At 39.4% G+C, this 19,466-nt stretch overlaps 1 protein-coding gene across 1 annotated transcript in view; it reads left to right on the top strand.

Moving 5' to 3' along the window:
• Nucleotides 1-19,375, top strand: part of tgfbr2a (transforming growth factor beta receptor 2a) — a 24,610-nt gene extending 5,235 nt beyond the window's left edge. The window contains exons 5-9 of the mRNA XM_084423560.1: nt 4,880-5,067; nt 8,878-9,644; nt 12,265-12,406; nt 17,858-17,982; nt 18,406-19,375. Coding sequence (XP_084279686.1) covers nt 4,880-5,067; nt 8,878-9,644; nt 12,265-12,406; nt 17,858-17,982; nt 18,406-18,558 — 1,375 coding nt within the window. The 3' untranslated portion in view covers nt 18,559-19,375. The remainder of the gene's footprint in view (nt 1-4,879; nt 5,068-8,877; nt 9,645-12,264; nt 12,407-17,857; nt 17,983-18,405) is intronic.
• Nucleotides 19,376-19,466: the final 91 nt, after the last annotated feature.

Here is a 19,466-nt window from a genome sequence, read left to right as displayed (position 1 = left end):
GCTCATAATGGAAGCGACGCGGTCGCGGTGCGACACGCTCGTTTTTTCCAAGCGCGTCCGCGCCGCATCGAGATAAAAACATCTCAACTTTTCAGAATGCCGCAAGCGCACCGCAGGTCACGTGACAAGAACCAAGCTTAGCAACGACAGACGCCTCCGGAGCGCAACCACCCGAGCGCTTTGGAAAAAGGAGAACGCGGCGCGCCTAGCGTTTTCTATGCGTTTTTAGGCGCGATATGTGAACGCCGCCTTAAACGGTATGTTATTGTGAATATTATTGTCACTTGTTCATCACTGTGTCAGTGTTTTATTCGCTTCTTTGCACGAAGAACAACATAGTGACGAAACGCATTTAAGTTAACTCATTCTAAGCTAATAAAAACATAACGGTTCATTATGTAAGGTCTTTATACACCACTGAAAACATAGTTATGTATATTATATTGCATTTCTGTCAGCAGATCCTCCTAAATATTACACACTGCACCTTTAACTGAAACCAAAAACGCAACAAAATTACTAAAACTTGAAATATATCATGCTACTGAATGATTACCGTATTCATTATCCATGATGATAAGTTACTAGGTATCGTTTTAATTTTAATGATTCTGATTCCAATTTCGATTCAAATAAGATAAAAAAAAAAAAAAACACAGATATATCATTTACATTTAGTCTTATTGCAAAACATTTAATTGTAGCTGAATATCACGAACAAAAGCAGAAACTGTAATCAAATTTAAAATAACACTGCACTTTATTAATATACATTACAAATATACTTACAAAAGTTATTCAGTCAAGAGAAAGTGAATTTTCTCATTGTCTTTTGTTGTTTGATTGTTATTTATTATTTAACCCTCTGGTGCTCTTCGCGTGCCGGTCAAAAATGACTGAATTTTTTTTTTTTTTTTTCAATGAAATGAGTGTGCTATATTTTAGTTCGATAATGTTTTTTATTTAATAATTTTTATTTTTAGGGGATTTTATGGTACAGAATTATATTTACGCTGTATTTATAATCCATTTATTCTCTTTTTGAGCATAGACCTGAAAATTACATTTCCAACTTAAACTAAGCAGACTTACAGTGAGGAAAATAAGTATTTGAACACCCTGCTATTTTGCAAGTTCTCCCACTTGGAAATCATGGAGGGGTCTGAAATTGTCATCGTAGGTGCATGTCCACTGTGAGAGACATAATCTAAAAAAAAAAATCCAGAAATCACAATATATGATTTTTTAACTATTTATTTGTATGATACAGCTGCAAATAAGTATTTGAACACCTGTCTATCAGCTAGAATTCTGACCCTCAAAGACCTGTTAGTCTGCCTTTAAAATGTCCACCTCCACTCCATTTATTATCCTAAATTAGATGCACCTGTTTGAGGTCGTTAGCTGCATAAAGACCTGTCCACCCCATACAATCAGTAAGAATCCAACTACTAACATGGCCAAGACCAAAGAGCTGTCCAAAGACACTAGAGACAAAATTGTACACCTCCACAAGGCTGGAAAGGGCTACGGGGAAATTGCCAAGCAGCTTGGTGAAAAAAGGTCCACTGTTGGAGCAATCATTAGAAAATGGAAGAAGCTAAACATGACTGTCAATCTCCCTCGGACTGGGGCTCCATGCAAGATCTCACCTCGTGGGGTCTCAATGATCCTAAGAAAGGTGAGAAATCAGCCCAGAACTACACGGGAGGAGCTGGTCAATGACCTGAAAAGAGCTGGGACCACCGTTTCCAAGGTTACTGTTGGTAATACACTAAGACGTCATGGTTTGAAATCATGCATGGCACGGAAGGTTCCCCTGCTTAAACCAGCACATGTCAAGGCCCGTCTTAAGTTTGCCAATGACCATTTGGATGATCCAGAGGAGTCATGGGAGAAAGTCATGTGGTCAGATGAGACCAAAATAGAACTTTTTGGTCATAATTCCACTAAACATGTTTGGAGGAAGAAGAATGATGAGTACCATCCCAAGAACACCATCCCTACTGTGAAGCATGGGGGTGGTAGCATCATGCTTTGGGGGTGTTTTTCTGCACATGGGACAGGGCGACTGCACTGTATTAAGGAGAGGATGACCGGGGCCATGTATTGCGAGATTTTGGGGAACAACCTCCTTCCCTCAGTTAGAGCATTGAAGATGGGTCGAGGCTGGGTCTTCCAACATGACAATGACCCGAAGCACACAGCCAGGATAACCAAGGAGTGGCTCTGTAAGAAGCATATCAAGGTTCTGGCGTGGCCTAGCCAGTCTCCAGACCTAAACCCAATAGAGAATCTTTGGAGGGAGCTCAAACTCCGTGTTTCTCAGCGACAGCCCAGAAACCTGACTGATCTAGAGAAGATCTGTGTGGAGGAGTGGGCCAAAATCCCTCAGACCCCTCCATGATTTCTAAGTGGGAGAACTTGCAAAATAGCAGGGTGTTCAAATACTTATTTTCCTCACTGTATATTATACTAAACCAGTTGTGTTCAAAATTTGATCTTTATATCTCAAAAAGTGCAGTACCGACAGTTTCCACTAGATGAAATTCATGTCCCGTTCATTTCCAATGCGCTCATTTCTGACCGCGAGGAGCACAAGTGTGACTATTGTTTTCAGGACCATTTAGCCTGTTCGAATCATGTCCATGATTTTTTGTGTGTGTGTGTGTTCACACAGCAAGTCCCAAAACCTTTACCAAGTTTCGCACCATTCCGATAAAAAAAACACAAAAAACATGTAAAATGTTTTGGTAAAAAATGACGAAGAGCACCAGAGGGTAAATATCATCGCTGTCTAGTTTTGTTCACTCTATGTGAACTCTGTGTGTTCTTCCAGTCTGAATGACCGAATGTCGACCACGACTTTGTTAATCAGGAAATGGTTTCACTGGGATTCAGGAAATCCTGTCTAACTTCCACTTAATCCCGCGGGAAATAGTTCCAGCCAAACTCTGAGAGTGAAAATAAATAGAAAAATCTGAAATATTATTCCAATATAAATCAGCTGTTTTCTATGTGAATGTATAATAAAGTGTAATTTATTCCTGTGATCAAAGCTGAATTTTCAGCATCATTACTCCAGTCTTCAGTGTCACATGATCCTTCAGAAATCATTCTAATATGATGATTTGATGATCAAGAAACATTTATGATTATTATCAGTGTTGAAAACAGTTCATAATTTTGTGGAAACTGATGCATTTTATCTTTCAGGATTGTTTGATGAATAGAAAGTTCAAAAGAACAGCATTTATGTGAAATATAAATCTTTTGTGACATATAAATGTCTTCACTGTCACTTTTGATCGGTTTAATGATTTTACTGAATAAAAGTATTAATTTATTTCACACAAACAATCTCACTGACCCCAAGCCCTTGAACATATAGTGTATTATGTTTGACTGACATGGTGGATTTTTAAACGGACACACTTCTGGTAATCGTCCACATGTATCATCTCAAAAGGAGTAAATAAAAGCTGATCGACAGGTTAAAGGTGCAGAGACTTCTCAATTACGTCTCCTTTAAAGGTGCAGTCTGTAAGAATGACAACTAGTGGTCGAAATAGGTAATGCAGTCTAAAATAGGGATGGGCGTTTTTAAAAACATATTGCATTCGAATATTCGGGCTCATAAAAATTGAATATTCGTTTATTTAAATGACGTTATAATTTTTTTTAAGTGTACGTTTAAAAAAAAGTTTTTGTCACCATTTCTGAACAAGATTACGATTAGGCAATAAACACAACAAGCCTACAATGTATGTTAAAGTTTTCTTTTAGTTGAAAACATTAAACATTAGGCCTATGTGTAAACATTAAATATAAAGAACAAAAGCATTAAAGCTCAAGCAGCGCGAACGGAAACGCCTGATAAAGCAGACCGCGCCAGATATCGTACAGAACGTACACACTCGAGTCATAATGATTATCGGGTTTATATAGTTTCACGTTTATGTTGAGAAAAACAATATGCAGGGGTGCCGCCAGCACTTTATGCGCTGACAGACGTTTCAGAGACACAGATAACTTACCTTTGTGTTTCTGTAACGATTACGGTGTTTCTAACAGCACTTTGCGTTTTCTGTTCTTAAACCTGTCTCCCTCAACCGAAAGTTAAATGAAGTATATGTATCATTTTGCTATTAGATAAGTTATCATCTCGGGTCACGAGGGGTCCAGCTGCGCTTGCCCGCAGTCGTGAACGCAGTGATGGACAGCTGCCTTTCCTCAACGACTGCTGTTTGGATTTCATGTGATTTCTCACTGTGGTGACGATATTATAACTCAGATTAATTAATTAATTTGATCAAGAGTTTCATTTTGTAATTCCAAACTCCACGAGGCAGACGACAACATGTGATCAAATACAGACAACTTGTTAACACGCTCCACAGCGCCACCCAGTGCATTTCATTATAACTGCGAGTTAGTGCTTGGGATTTATCATGGATGCACTGCATTTACGGCCAGCAAAGCAACGTTGTAAAATTTGAATAGTATTTTATTTTTCGAATAATAATCACAGATCGAATATCGTCGTTTCTCCCGCCTCCACAGACTCGACGCTCATACGGGTCTCCAGTTCGAGCACACGCAACAGGACCGAGCGCAATGGACAATGAAAATTGGCAACGTGCATTATCACACACACCAAAATAATAACACACATTTCCAGCCTGGAAACGCACATTAAAGTAACTGGCTGTAGAAGTGTTTTTCAGAGAAACGAGAATGTTAATTTCGCACGTTTCCTCGATATATGCAAACATATTATGGTATTTTAATGCTTTAGTAGAGTGAAAAAGTCACAGACAGCAGCTTTAGTATTAAAGTATGATAGTCCTAATCTCCTGATGTCGATGTTGTGTTTCAGGAGGAGAAGCAACGGGAGCGCGATCATCGAGACGGTGTGTCACGACCCAGCGCTGCCGTTTCACGGTCAGTTCCTGAAGGACTACAACAGCAGCATCTGTCAGATGAAGCGAGTGAAGGGCACGGAGGACGAGTACGTCTGCTCCTGTAATGGAGAGGAGTGTAACGACCAGCTCATCTTCACTGACGGTCAGTCTCACAGGCTCTTACACACTCAAGTCAAGGCAGCTTTATTTATAGAGCACTTTTCACCGCGAAAAAAGTGACATTGGCAATAAACCAAAACTCATTCAGTGACAGAATGGAGACAAAAACCTTAAAGGGACATTGTGTAGGAATTTCTCCCATCTAGTGGTGAAATTGTATTTTGCATTCAAACAAATAGTGCTCTCCAGCGCCTCACTTTTTCAAATGCGTGTTGCATCTACGGTAGCCGCTATGTACCAACAAGCTATGACGGGATGTCCTCTAATAGCACTTCATCGAGTTTTCCTTCGGGTGAACTGGTTTGTTATTTCAAACAAACTGCAACTTGACACAACGAACAAACGAATGTTACAGTTTTGAACAAACAAAACTTACAACCTTGTTTTTAGGGCCTTCTCTACTTTACTCAATAGCTGCTATTCATCAAAGAGCCTGTTTAACTTTTAACTATAAATGTTCTACTGTCTATATAATAAAGTACACAACCAAGCAATGAAAAAAAAAGCTTGTAATTAAGACCGTAACATTGACTTACCTGTCGAGAAGAAAGCAGGCAACTTCAGGGTCTCTTTTGAAAGCTTTCTCCTGCATTAGCTATCCCGACATTAAAGGGATAGTTCACTTTGAAATAAATTTTGATATGTTTTAGCTTACCTCAAGGGCATCCAAGATGTAGGTGTCTTTGTTTCCGCAGTAGTTTCTATTTTGATATTTTTAGGTCAAACCGTTCTTGTCTGTCAGTCATATAATGCAGGTCTATGGTCACTGTCTCAAAACACAAGCACAGAGTCCAAATTAAAACAATTCCCCATCGTCCAAATGAAACAATTCCCCATCATAAGTACACATTGATGGCCTAAGACACGAAACGAGCGGTTTGTGTGAGAAAACGAACAGTATTTATATCGTTGTTATCTCTTGAAAACAGCACACGTCCAAATGATCTGACGGCGCGGGCGGGTATAGATATATAAATAGATGTCGCCTTGGCTACTGCAGTTCATTGGAACGAAACCGTAGCCAAGCAACATCTAGTGTATATATCTATACCCGCCCGCGCCGTCAGATCATTTGGACGTGTGCTGTTCATAGTTTTTCAAGATGGCGGAACTACATGGAAGCCTCCGTGTACCTACCCGTCCCATGTATATAAAAATAATAAATTCTTCGTTTACGAGGATAAGTCAGATAATTAGCAGAGGTATTTGTATACCATTGAGGACATATTTATGAATAAAAATATTGATTTTAGATAATAAAATACCTAAAAACCTACACATTGTCCCTTTAAAAAAAAAAATCCAAAAAAAAAAAACCTTAACAAAACTCAAAGGCTCTGAGGAACCAGAAATGGTTCTTCTTCTACATCGCTGTGAGAAAACCCTTTTTATCTGACCGATGCTGGTGAGAATGAAGCTAGGTTTATACTCGCCGCGTCCGTTGGGTGCGCAAGACCCCATTTCGCTTGGTGGTGTGCGCGGCTTTTCTTGTAACAGCGCGCGCGGCTCCGCATCCGAAGATGAAGGACGTCGAGCCGAATCTGGCCGAGCTCGAACTTCTCACCACACCGGCACCCAGTTTGCACGTCTAAATTAGTTGCTCGCATTTAAAAAATGAGCATACAATAGCATAACAAGTATTTTTAATGAACATAGGCTAAAGGTCCATGTTTAATAAAAATGTTCACGAAACTTAATGAAATGTTTAGTGAAATTAGAAAATATTTAACATATTGTTAATTTACGTTCTCATATCCATATAATAATCTCAGGGTTTACTGGGTTTTACACGATTCTTTGTGTAGTGTGGTATTGGTGGTGATGTACTAAAATAAACATTGTCACGTGTGTAGTTTTCTTCTTCTCACCGCTGATTCCTGATGGTTTAGACTCGGATTACAATTACTGGAGTCGCCCCGTCGTTTCACTGAATAGTACAACGGTGAGCGCGTCACGTATAAACGCCTGGTCCGATTGGGGAGTTGCGCGCGCAGTCAGCGGAGACAGATACTGTTGATTAAAATGCTAAATTTGATATTACATTGTGTGTGTGTAAATGAACAGGCTTGGACTTGTGCTGGAAACCCAAAGCACAGGACAATAGAGACACCAGAATAACAATATTCATGATTATGAAGATGAAAATACAGGATTATTGTAGATGAATATGCTTGAACTCTTTCACTGACTAGATATATTTAAAATAATGACGGCCACTTTTTACTGGTGACATCAGACATTTGGCATTATCAGGACACACTAATATTCCCCCAGTGCATTATTATACATTATATTCAACATTATATAGTAGTTTAATGTAGTTCTGACACTAAAACTCTGAAAACTCATGAGAGAATATTTTGTGTGAACTATACACAATACATATTGTTGCATTTTTGTGTTGTGATATATTGTGACACCGCTTATACAGACACAGTCTGTCAGATAATGAGGTTAAGACACATCCGTGATAATCTTAAGACTCACGCAGGTCATCTGAAGTGTTTATAAAATATGTGTGTGTGTGTGTGTGGATCTTCAGACGTGTGGTTTCCTCCTGTCTGTGTGTAAAGATCATCTGGTTGTTTTTATAGCCGTGTGTTATCTGTGTGTGTGTGTCTGCGCACGTGCGGTTGTGTTGTGCTGCACATCACTCTGTGTTTTACTGTAACAGGGGGCTTTTGCAGAAGATTTAAGATTTAGATTTAGAATTTAGATTTGTTAAACAGGAAGTTGCATCATGTGACTCTGCGAGGAAACTTATCTTGCAGAAAATATCTCTGAGATCAAAACGTCTGTCCATCCAAATGTTTGTTTTCCAGCACAAATATATAAACATCCTCATATCAAGATACATTTGAGATTCAAACGGACATTAATATTAATATAAGTTTGTTTTCTAAAAAACTGATCAAAATGAAGTGAGTTTTTGCTTAAAACAAGAATAAAAATAAAAACTTTTTTTTTTTTTTTTTTGCTATTTGTTTCTAATTTTTAAAGAATTAAAATAATTGAAATTAAATAAACTACAACTAAAAACTAAAACTTAATAAAAACTATACTGGCATTTTTAAAAAAGAATAAAGATGACAAAAACAAAACAAAATTGCTGAACCTTTCATTTTAAAATTAAAACAGATCTAAAAAATGAAATCTAATTCCAAATAATAACAAAAACTATGATAGTATCTCAATAGGTGCGTTTCCATTACAGATTTGCTCAAAACTTTTGCGATTTATTTTATTTATTTATTTATTTATTTATTTATTTTATTTTATTTTTTTTAAATGTGGACAAAACTATTTCAAAATGACGGCGTTTCCATAGACCGATCTTATGCAACTAAAACTTCATTTTTTCCTCTCGCGATAAGTAAAATCATTCCAAAAACCACCGGGCCATCCGTCCCTTTGCAGATGTGCGTCGGGGTTTCTCTCGTCATTAAACCGCGGAGACGTCGCCTAATGCCTCAGAAAATCCGATCTGCTTGTTTACATGACAGTCATTGGCACATATCCGATTTATTTCAACATATGAATGAGGCCTGAAACCGATCTCGAAATATCCGAATGCATGCGTTTTTTTCCTGTTTACACGGTCATCGAACACATCGGATCTGTGTCACATATGAGCAAACAATCAGAATTGGGTCACATTTCACTGACAGTGTAAACAAGCCCTTATATTACATCTTCTAAATAGGGGCATAGTAGGTACCCTTTAATAAATAAAGAAAGAAAAGCAAAAAAGCTTCATTAAAAGTAGGATTAGTAATTGTGTTCTTGTCTTCAGGTGCGGATCCGGTTTCTCCCAGACCGGATGAGCTGAAGCTGCCGTCTCTGCTGCTGCTGGTCAGTCTGGTTCCCTCAGTGGTCGCACTGGTCCTGCTGGTCTCGCTCCTCTACGTCTACTGCGCGTGTCGACAGCACAAACTCAAAGCGCCCGCGACCAAAGACATGGACAGCGAAACCCGCGCCATCATCATCATGAACGACGACGACCGGTCCGACAACACCCTGAACCACAACCTGGAGCTTCTCCCCATCCAGCTGGACTCATCCGTCGGGAAGGGCCGGTTCGCCGAGGTCTTCAGAGCCAAACTCAAACACGCTAGTCAATCCTTCCAAACGGTGGCCGTGAAAATATTCCCGTACGAGGAATACGCCTCGTGGAAAACCGAGTGGGACATTTACTCCGACGCGGAGCTTCGGCACGAGAACGTCCTGCTGTTTCTGACCGCCGAGGACCGGAAAGCATCGCGACAGTATTGGCTGATAACGGCCTATCAGGAGCGAGGAAACCTGCAGGACTTCCTGTCGCAGCACGTGATTAGCTGGGACGAGCTGTGCCGATTGGGCGGTTCGCTGGCGAGGGGCGTGGCTCATCTTCACTCCGACCGGACGCCGTGTGGACGAGCTAAAGTGGCCATCGTCCACCGAGACCTGAAGAGCGCAAACGTGCTGGTGAAGTCAGACCTCACGTGTTGCCTGTGCGACTTCGGTCTCAGTCTGAGACTCGATACCTACACGTCTCCCGAGGAGCTGGCCAACAGCGGACAGGTGAGAGCGGTCACATGCCTCAGAGTTAGAAACAATGAAACCCTTAGTCTGAGTTTTTCAGCTCTTTACTTCAGAGGGGGGGAACACAATCATAGGCAACACTCTTTGGCTGTACTTTAGGGATACAGGGGAAAAAAAACAGTCTTTGGGAGGCAATACGAACTGAAGAGCTCTGCTTAAACATCAGATCTGAGAGATACATCTAGGAGACTACAGTCCTCAAAAAAGGGAACAAAAACTTAGTCTGGCAGGAAAATCTCAAACCCAAAATCTTTGAGAATGACAACGCTCAGGACTGAGCAAGAGCAAAGGGCAGTGAGGCGTTAAATATGGCTGATTATAAGAGTAATTCACACAGGTGAGAGTGTTACAAGGACAGCCATTTAACAAAGGGCGAGTAATCATGGGCTGAAATGACGCCATCTAGTGGTGAAATCAAGGACCTTCAGGCAAAACATTACAATTACAAAAGTAATTACTTAATGTGTGTACTTTATATATATATATTAGATTCATGTATCATTAATGTATTATTTATATATAATACAATTTGAAATATATATATATATATATATATATATATATATATATATATAATTGTATCATTTTTATACATTTTTGATAGTATTTTAAAGTCGTATTTATTTAAAATGTATAATTTGAATAATTTAAAATGGTTAAAAATGTAAAATTATTATTTGTAATATAATATGAATTAAAACTATATATATTGTTATAGAATAATATATATTTAAAAAAATTAAATGTTCAAATTATATATATATATATATAGTTAAAAATTAATTAATCATAAAATATAAATTAATTAATAAATAAATAATTGATCAAATCGTTTAAATTACACATACTCATATATATATATATATATATATACAGTATATATATATATATATAGCAATAATTTTAAATATTTTTAATTACTTTAAATACAATAACCGTTATGTTTACAGTTGGTTTTCAGAGAATTATTCAGTGTACATGCAAAAAATAATGAACTAATGTTAAAGAGTGTAAGAGAAACAGACACTGTTTTACACACATGCTCAGTGTTGATGATTATGATGTCAGAAAGATCAAAGCATTATCTTAAAGAGGAAATGACACGGCGCGACACTGAACTGAGAGTGCAGGACTGAGACAAATCCTCTGCTTTTCTTTCATTTAGAAAAAAAATTTGAAAGTGAATGTATTTCATTATAAACAGCTGGTGTGTGTTTCGTGTTTTCCTCGAGCTAGTGTGTGTTTGGTGTGTGTTTTCCCCTGTTTTCACAGGATTGCAAATGCAACGCAAATGTTTGTTCATTAAAATGTATTAATTTGTAGAATTTAGTCATTTATTTGTAATAAACACTTTAAGTGGGCTATTTAAAAATTGTTATTTATATATTTTTTAAACATACACGGAGAGTGTTATGTAACTGGTGCTGCGTTCCAGTCCACTTTTAGACACGCACTTGCGAACTTCCCTAAGCACTTCCCAGGGGGCCAATGTTTCGGAAAAAACTAAAGCTTCCCGGGCGCCGCCATTGGCTATCAGACCATCACCTGCTGTTAGCATTCCATTGACTCCCATTCATTTTGGCGTCACTTTGACAGCGAATAACTTTACATCTGAGGCGTTTAAAGACTCCATTTGTCCATTATTTATTTCTAAAGAAACACGAAAATGTATAAAAGGCTCCATTACCTTGTATCTTACGTTATGGCCCCGTAGAAGCAGTTTTTGTAAAAATAGGCTAACGATTGCGTCATAACCAGCACGACTCTCTGTCGCACAGTAGAGAGATTACCGTATGGACAGGAGGAGAAGCTCGCGGGCAATCGGGGGGACGTGGAGGCAAAATGACCAAATAATTCATCAGAATACTTAGCAAAAGTTTCTCCTGCTCCTAGCTCATGGACAGCTCCTACTCACGCTCTCCGTCTCTGTGAGTTTCGACAGGGAATGATTCAGATTTTGCTCTGCACAGCTACTAGAAGACAGATGGGTTGCTCACGTCACATCTACGTCGTCAAGCTCAGTTTGAGTCTGCGCAGTCGCTCAGCCATCAGGAAGTGAGTGCTTCTAATTGACTTCACTTTTCTCCGTTGAATCCAATGGGGTCGCTGTGTCCATTTATATTACTGTCTATGGTACTTCCCCTTGGGGGAATCCCCGCCGCCATTTTGAAGTGCGTTCCACTTCGTGTAGTGGACGAGGGAAGTTTATGGACAGACCCTCGTTCCCTCGATTTTAACCAAGTCTACTTCATATGTATGTAAGCAATGACGTACATCCGAGTGAACGAGACAGAGGGAAGTTAGCGAGTGAAGGGCATGAATATTTTGGACTGGACCGCAGCCCTTGTGTGTGCGTAGAAAGAAGTCGTCCGCAGCCGCTCAAAACAACCCTCCTGAGCGCAAGGCCACGGTCAGTGTTGTGTAAGGTACCGTTAGGCTCTAGGCTGTTTGTGTTCATTTCTGTCCTGTCGCTGTGCAGACAAGTTTTGATGAGTTTTATAGTCTTGATATTGTTTCTTATTCAAAAGTGGTGACGTACCCAACCTAACTCAGCACCCCCAGCCTAAAACCTGTCCCCGCGCCCCTGTGTGTTCCTCAGGTGGGAACGGCGCGATACATGGCTCCAGAAGTGCTGGAGTCCCGGATGGACCTGGAGAACATCGAGTCCTTCAAACAAGCGGATGTTTACTCCATGGCTCTGGTTCTGTGGGAGATCGTGTCCAGATGCAGCGCCACCGGAGGTAATGAAGCCCGTCCGTAGAGTCCACACACACACACACACACACACACACACACACACACACACACACACACTGAACAACAACATGCTACACAAACACACACACACAAACACTGAACGACAACATGCTACACAAACACACACACACACACACTGAACGACGACATGCTACACAAACACAAACACTGAACGACAACATGCTACACAAACACACACACACAAACACTGAACGACGACATGCTACACAAACACACACACACACGGACATACACACAAACACTGAACGACAACATGCTACACAAACACACAAACACTGAACGACAACGTGCTACACAAACACACAGACACAAACACTGAACGACAACATGCTACACAAACACACACACAAACACTGAACGACGACATGCTACACAAACACACACAAACACATGGACATACACACAAACACTGAACGACAACATGCTACACAAACACACACACAAACACTGAACGACGACATGCTACACAAACACACACAAACACATGGACATACACACAAACACTGAACGACAACATGCTACACAAACACACACACACTGAACGAGGAAGTATGGAGAATCTCCATAGATCTGACCTGATCCCGATCCACAGATCCCAGCAGTCGAGGGCTTTATAATCTCTGAAGAGAACTGTTGGAGAAATGATGTGTATTTTTCTAACCTTCATCCTTCCCTTGGGTCATTTTTGAATCGAAACAATTTTTTTTTAATTTTTTTTTATTGAGTGTTCATCAGAGTCAAGTCAACTTTATTTATATAGCGCTTTTCACAATACAGATTGTATCAAAGCAGCTTCACAGTATTAAATAAAATAGTACATCAGTGTTAGTTTCTAGTGTAAAACGTCCACGTTTGGTAATGCTGATCAATAGTATTGTTGATTGATTAATTAAATAAAGTATCCCCAACTGAGCAAGCCAAAGGCAACAGTGGCAAGGAACAGAAAAACTCCATCAGGTGACCTAATGGAGAAAAAAAAAAACCTTGGGAGAACCCAGGCTCAGTCGGGGGCCAGTTCTCCTCTGGCGTTTATTAACTAGAGACCGGATTTAACTGTAAGATTAAAAATATTATATGAATGCCTGGCTGAAGAGATGCGTCTTAATCTAGTTTTAAACTGGGAGAGCGAGTCTGAGCAACGAACATTATCAGGAAGACTATTCCAGAGTTTTGAGCTAAATGTGAAAATGCTCTCCCTCCTTTGGTGGTTCTGGATATCCTAGGTATGACCAAAAGCCTTGAATTTAGTGATCTTAAAGAGCGCGATGGATTATAGGGCGATAGAAGATCCGTTAAATAGACTGGAGCTAAGCCGTTTAGGGCTTTATAAGTAAGTAGCAATACCTTGTAATTAATACGGAACTTTATAGGTAACCAATGCAGTGATGATAAAATCGGTGTTATATGATCATATTTTCTTGATCTAGTAAGAACTCTAGCGGCGGCATTCTGGACTAACTGTAGCTTGTTAATTGAGGATGCAGGACAACCAGCTAATAAAGCATTACAGTAATCTAGTCTCGAGGTCATGAATGCATGAACTAACTTTTCTGCATCAGAAACTGATAGCATATTACGTAGCTTAGCAATGTTTCTAAGGTGGAAAAAGGCGGTTTTTGTAACATATGAAATATGATTTTCGAAAGACAGGTTGCAATCGAGAATAACACCCAGGTCTTTTACTGTAGAGGATAAAGTAACAGGACATCCTATGATGTTAAAGTTTTAGAGTGAGAGGTTTTGTGGGCGGTTTTTTGAACCGATAAGTATTACCTCTGTCTTGTCTGGATTTAATAAAAGACAATTGCGCGTCATCCAATCTTTTATATCTTTAACACACTCTGTCAATTTGGATAATTTAGCGTTTTCATCTGGCCGTGATGAAATATATATTTGAGTGTCATCAGCATAACAATGGAAACTAATTCCATGTTTCCTTATAATATTTCCAAGTGGCATCATATATACTGAGAATGATAGAGGGCCTAACACAGATCCCTGCGGCACTCCATAGTTTACTGGAGTTATGATCGATTTTCTCCATTTAAACAGACAAAATGGTAGCGGTCAGATAAGTATGATCTAAACCAGCTTAATGCTTGTCCTTGAACACCAGTATAATTTTGTAGTCGATCTAAGAGTATTGTGTGATCTATAGTATCGAACGCAGCACTAAGATCAAGTAAAATTAGTATTGAGATACAGCCTTGGTCAGAAGCTAAAAGTAAATCATTTGTGATTTTAACGAGCGCAGTTTCAGTGCTATGATGTGGTCTGAATCCAGACTGAAACTTCTCATAGATATCATTTTCTTGTAAGAAAGAGCCCAGTTGGGCAGACACAACTTTTTCTAATATTTTAGACATAAAAGGTAGATTTGAAATGGGTCTATAATTTGCTAGATTATGTGGATCTAATTGTGGTTTCTTAATGAGTGGTTTTATAACTGCCAGTTTAAATGTTCTTGGAACATGACCTAAAGATAAAGACGAGTTAATAATATTGAGGAGAGGCTCTTCCACTACAGGTAAGACTTCTTTCAGTAGCTTAGTTGGTATAGGATCTAATAAACATGTTGTAGTTTTAGATGAAGTGATACGTTTATTTAACTCTCTTTGTTCTATAGTTGTAAAGCACTGTAATTGTTCTTGCGGGGTGATAATTAAGGCTGAATTATAAGGCGCAATTGAAGATTGAACGTTTACAATTGTGGTTCTGATGCTTTCTATTTTCTCAGTGAAAAAATTCATGAAATCATTACTACTAAACTGTAACGGGATATTTTGTTCAGGCGACATCTGTTTATTTGTTAGTCTAGCCACGGTGTTAAATAAAAACCTTGGATTATTTTGGTTATTTTCTATTAGTTTGCGGAGGTGCTCAGCCCTGGCTGCTTTTAGGGCCTTTTTATAACGTGACATACTGTCTTTCCACGCGATTCTAAAGACCTCTAAATTAGTCTGTTTCCATTTACGCTCTAAAATACGGGTTTCTCTCTTCAGAACATGCGTAGTATTGTTGTACCATGGCGCTTTAATTTTCTCTCTGACCTTTTTTAGTCTAATAGGTGCAACAATATAGCCTAGAAATCTAGACGCACCCTAGCGGCAGCAAAATGTATTTTGCAGCCAGGTGGGTCTAGACACTCTCAATAGACCTTCTAGCTGCAAAAACCCAGATTGGGTCAGGCCAATCACAACGCGTATAGAGTAGGCGGGGCGGGCTTAACATAATGACGACAGAGATGTGACGGTTACCTGGCTTGAAAACAAAGAATGGCTGCTGGCGAACAGTCTTTCGAATCGGCTTTGGCCGCGACTCTGGATGACTTGCAGTTAAGTTTTTCTTTGAGAAAAGAGCAAAGAACGGCACTTAAGTCATTCTTTAAAAAGGAAGATGTGTTCGTAGTTTTGCCGGTGTTACACCAGATTCTGTGACCGTCATAATATGTGACCGTAGTGGGCGCGGTTGTCACTGCGTGCTCCGTGATCTACGCAAACAGTGTAACTTCTGACTATAAGCCAAAGGTGAAGTATTTACGACACGTTTGTTTAGAAATGCTTTTTTTTGCCTGTCAGATATGGCAAAAGTTGAATCTATCATCTAACGTTAGCTCAGCTGTTGGGAAAACGCTCTGGTTGGTTGAAGCGGTCCTATTGCGTGCAGAGGGAATTTGAAAGACAGCCGTTTATCCCGCCCCTCGGATTGAGCGTGTCTATGGTGAGTTTCCAGACCCAACATCTTGATGTAGGTCTGGCTTGCCAGGCTAGCAACAATATCCAATTTTCCAGAGAGAATGGTGCTCATAGTGCTAGTTAATTCCTCTAGTTCATCTGCTTGTTTGGGTTCACTGAGCAGCTGAGACAGATCCGATAAGCAATTTGAGAAATTATCTATGGTGGATGGAAGGATTGTTCTGCCTAATCGATAACGCGGCGCAGCATGACATATTACAGCAGTACGTAATATGCAGGTTACCATGTAATGGTCAGTGACATCATCACTTTGTGGAATAATATCTATATCGGTTGGATCGGTTCCATGTGATATAATTAAATCGAGTGTATGATTAAGACGATGAGTTGGTCCGGTGACGTTTTGCTTGACCCCAAATGAATTTAATAAATCTGTAAACGCAGCCCCTAACGCATCATTTGGATTATCTACGTGTATGTTAAAATCTCCAACAATTAATGCTTTATCGACATTGACTAATAGGTCTGAGAGAAAATCTGCAAACTCTTTTAGGAAATCAGCGTAAGGCCCAGGCGGTCTATATACGGTAGCCAAGGCTAGAGATAATAGGGATGTTTTTCTAACATCTAAGAGCGTAACATTTAGTACAAGTACTTCAAACGAAATAAACTTATAACCCGCTTTCTGAGTAACATTGAGAATATCTCTATAGATTGTTGCAACACCGCCGCCACGACCAATCAGACGGGGCTCATGCTTATAGGAGTATCCTGATGGAGTAGACTCATTTAGACCGAAATAATCATTTGGTTTAAGCCAGGTTTCAGTAAGGCAAAGTACATCGATGCTATATATAGAGGGGGTCCAAGACCCCAGGACTTTAGTTGCACTTGAACCACAAATACACAAATTGTTTTAATAAAATTTGAGGATCATTTGACCCCCTTAGGAATGAAAGGAATGTGAGGAATGCTTCAGTACACTCAGAAAAACCTAAAAATGCTAAATCTGTAAGTGTATCTGAATGCACACTGAAGAGGAATGACTTTAGGACCCAGCGGAACAGCTCCTTCGCTCCATATAGAGATATATATATATCAAGAGGCCAGCAAGAGTCATGAAATATCAGGTTATATATCATATTTTTCCACTAGAGGTCGGCAGAGACACCCAATGTAAGAGATTTTCAGCTGAATTAAAAGGGTTATTACATGAAATTGTGAGTTATTTTGAATTTAAGTTGAAAGAATGTGAGGAATGTGCTTAAATTACTATTTATTTATTTATTATTTACTGATCAAATCTAGTCATTTTAAGGTAAATTAAATGAAAAAAAAAGCAAAAAATGTAAAAAAAATGCATGAAAAATAGAAAAAATATGATCAAAATGACAAAAAATAAACTTTCTGGACAAAGAAAACATGAAGTATAATTTATAAAGGATGAAGGTTAGAAATAGAGCACCTCGTCTGAGTTAATATAACATGCCTTCCTGTATGGTTTGTTTTTGTTATTCAAAAGTGGTTTATGTCAGATTTGAGTGTACATGCAGGGGGAATAGTGTTTGTAGAAACCCTGGTGAAACACTTCCCATAATGCCTTTCTCTAGTGATTGCCCCGCCCACTCTCTGAAGAGAGCTGTCAATCAAACTCATCACATGCTGTCAGACTTTGACACATTCGAGGTTTGACTGATGTGTGTGTGTGTGTGTGCGCAGATGTGCGGGAATACGAGCCTCCGTTCGGGAAGCTGAAGGAGCATCCGTGTGTGGAGAGCATGAAGGATGATGTCATCAGAGATCGACTGAGACCGGAGATACCGGCCAGCTGGAGCAACCACACGGTAAAGCCCGCAGTACACTTCTGTCTGTAACACACACACTGCATGCGCACTGAACCTGGTTTGCAGTGATCAGCTGTTCCACAAGATGGCAGCACTGGCCTGATGTTTCACAGCAGTAAACACAACTAAAGACTGAAACAGTTGATCATATACGCCTAATATATCAATACATTCAATATAAACACCATAAAGCAAACATAGTCATAATCAATCAACAGAAGATTTTATTTAATTCAATAACAGCCTTTTGAAGTTTAATTATCACATTAGGCCAGATTGTAATTCCCATGATTAAGACTTTTCTTATGCCATGTAAATGTATAATAATGTATGACCGTAAATGTGATGAAACTGTGTGTGTGTGTGTGTGTGTGTGTGTGTGTGTGTGTGTGTGTGTGTGTGTGTGTGTGTGTGTGTGTTCAGGGCGTCCATCTTCTGAGCTCCACCATCGAGGAGTGCTGGGATCACGACTCTGAGGCCCGACTGACGGCGCAATGTGTCGTGGAGCGCTTCAGTGACATCATCAGCTCTGACATCATCAAGAGCACAGGGGATTCTGGGAGCGACGACAAGTAGAGCAACGCCTGATCATGGACATGCAGACACACGTGTGACACGCGCACTTTACAGGAGCAGGAACATTTACACACGTCAGGACGGGGGATTTACTCAGCTAAACTGCAGGAAACTCTTCCTCAGTGTTTCTGTCTCGTCTTCCAGCACAAACATCTAAACACTCTCATATCAGCACACATTCACTGGAGATTCACTATGACTGAAGATGTTAAGTCTTGTTTTCTGAAGAATTTGTCAAAATTAATCAAGAAAATCTGCGAATGGAGCCGGAAAACAAACTTGATTCAAAGGAAAAAGACATTTTTGGCAGATATTTGTTCTTGTTTTTAATTTTGATTTATATCAACTTTATATCTTTGTCTTTTTGTTTCTCTAGTAAATGTATCTTGATTTAAGAGTGTTTCGATATTTGTACTGGAAAACGAGACTTTTTTGCAGTGTATGAACTCATATTCAGTATCAAGAGCACGTGTATGATGTCAGTTGCTCGTTATGTATCATTATTAAGCTTTCAGGGAAAATATGCTTCGCTGACGTGAGGAAACATGGAGGAAGAGGAAGTGAGGTCATATCTGGATGTGAACAATATTCAAACGCAAAGGATTCTGGGACATGTGAACTCTGCAAGAACGTCCAAGACACTCTCTGTGAACTTACAGTATTATAAAGCCACAAAAACCTTAATATACCAGATTATAAATCAGATCAAATCCAGCTGATTTAAGTGTTAATTACGGGAAAATACATGACATTACCAAAGAGAACTGTGAGCCAAAGATGATCCGGATTAAAGAGATGAAATATGAATTATGCTGTATTGAGACTCTCAGGTTAAGCTGTTTATTAATGTGAAATACAGTCACGCGCGCCTTACAGAGCAAAGACTGATGTGTATCTCATTTACATGA

Source organism: Rutilus rutilus, assembly GCF_951802725.1.
Source record: "Rutilus rutilus genome assembly, chromosome: 11".
Taxonomy (NCBI): domain Eukaryota; kingdom Metazoa; phylum Chordata; class Actinopteri; order Cypriniformes; family Leuciscidae; genus Rutilus; species Rutilus rutilus.
The sequence above is the reverse complement of the archived record's forward strand: the minus strand, read 5'-3'. Positions and strand labels throughout refer to the sequence as shown.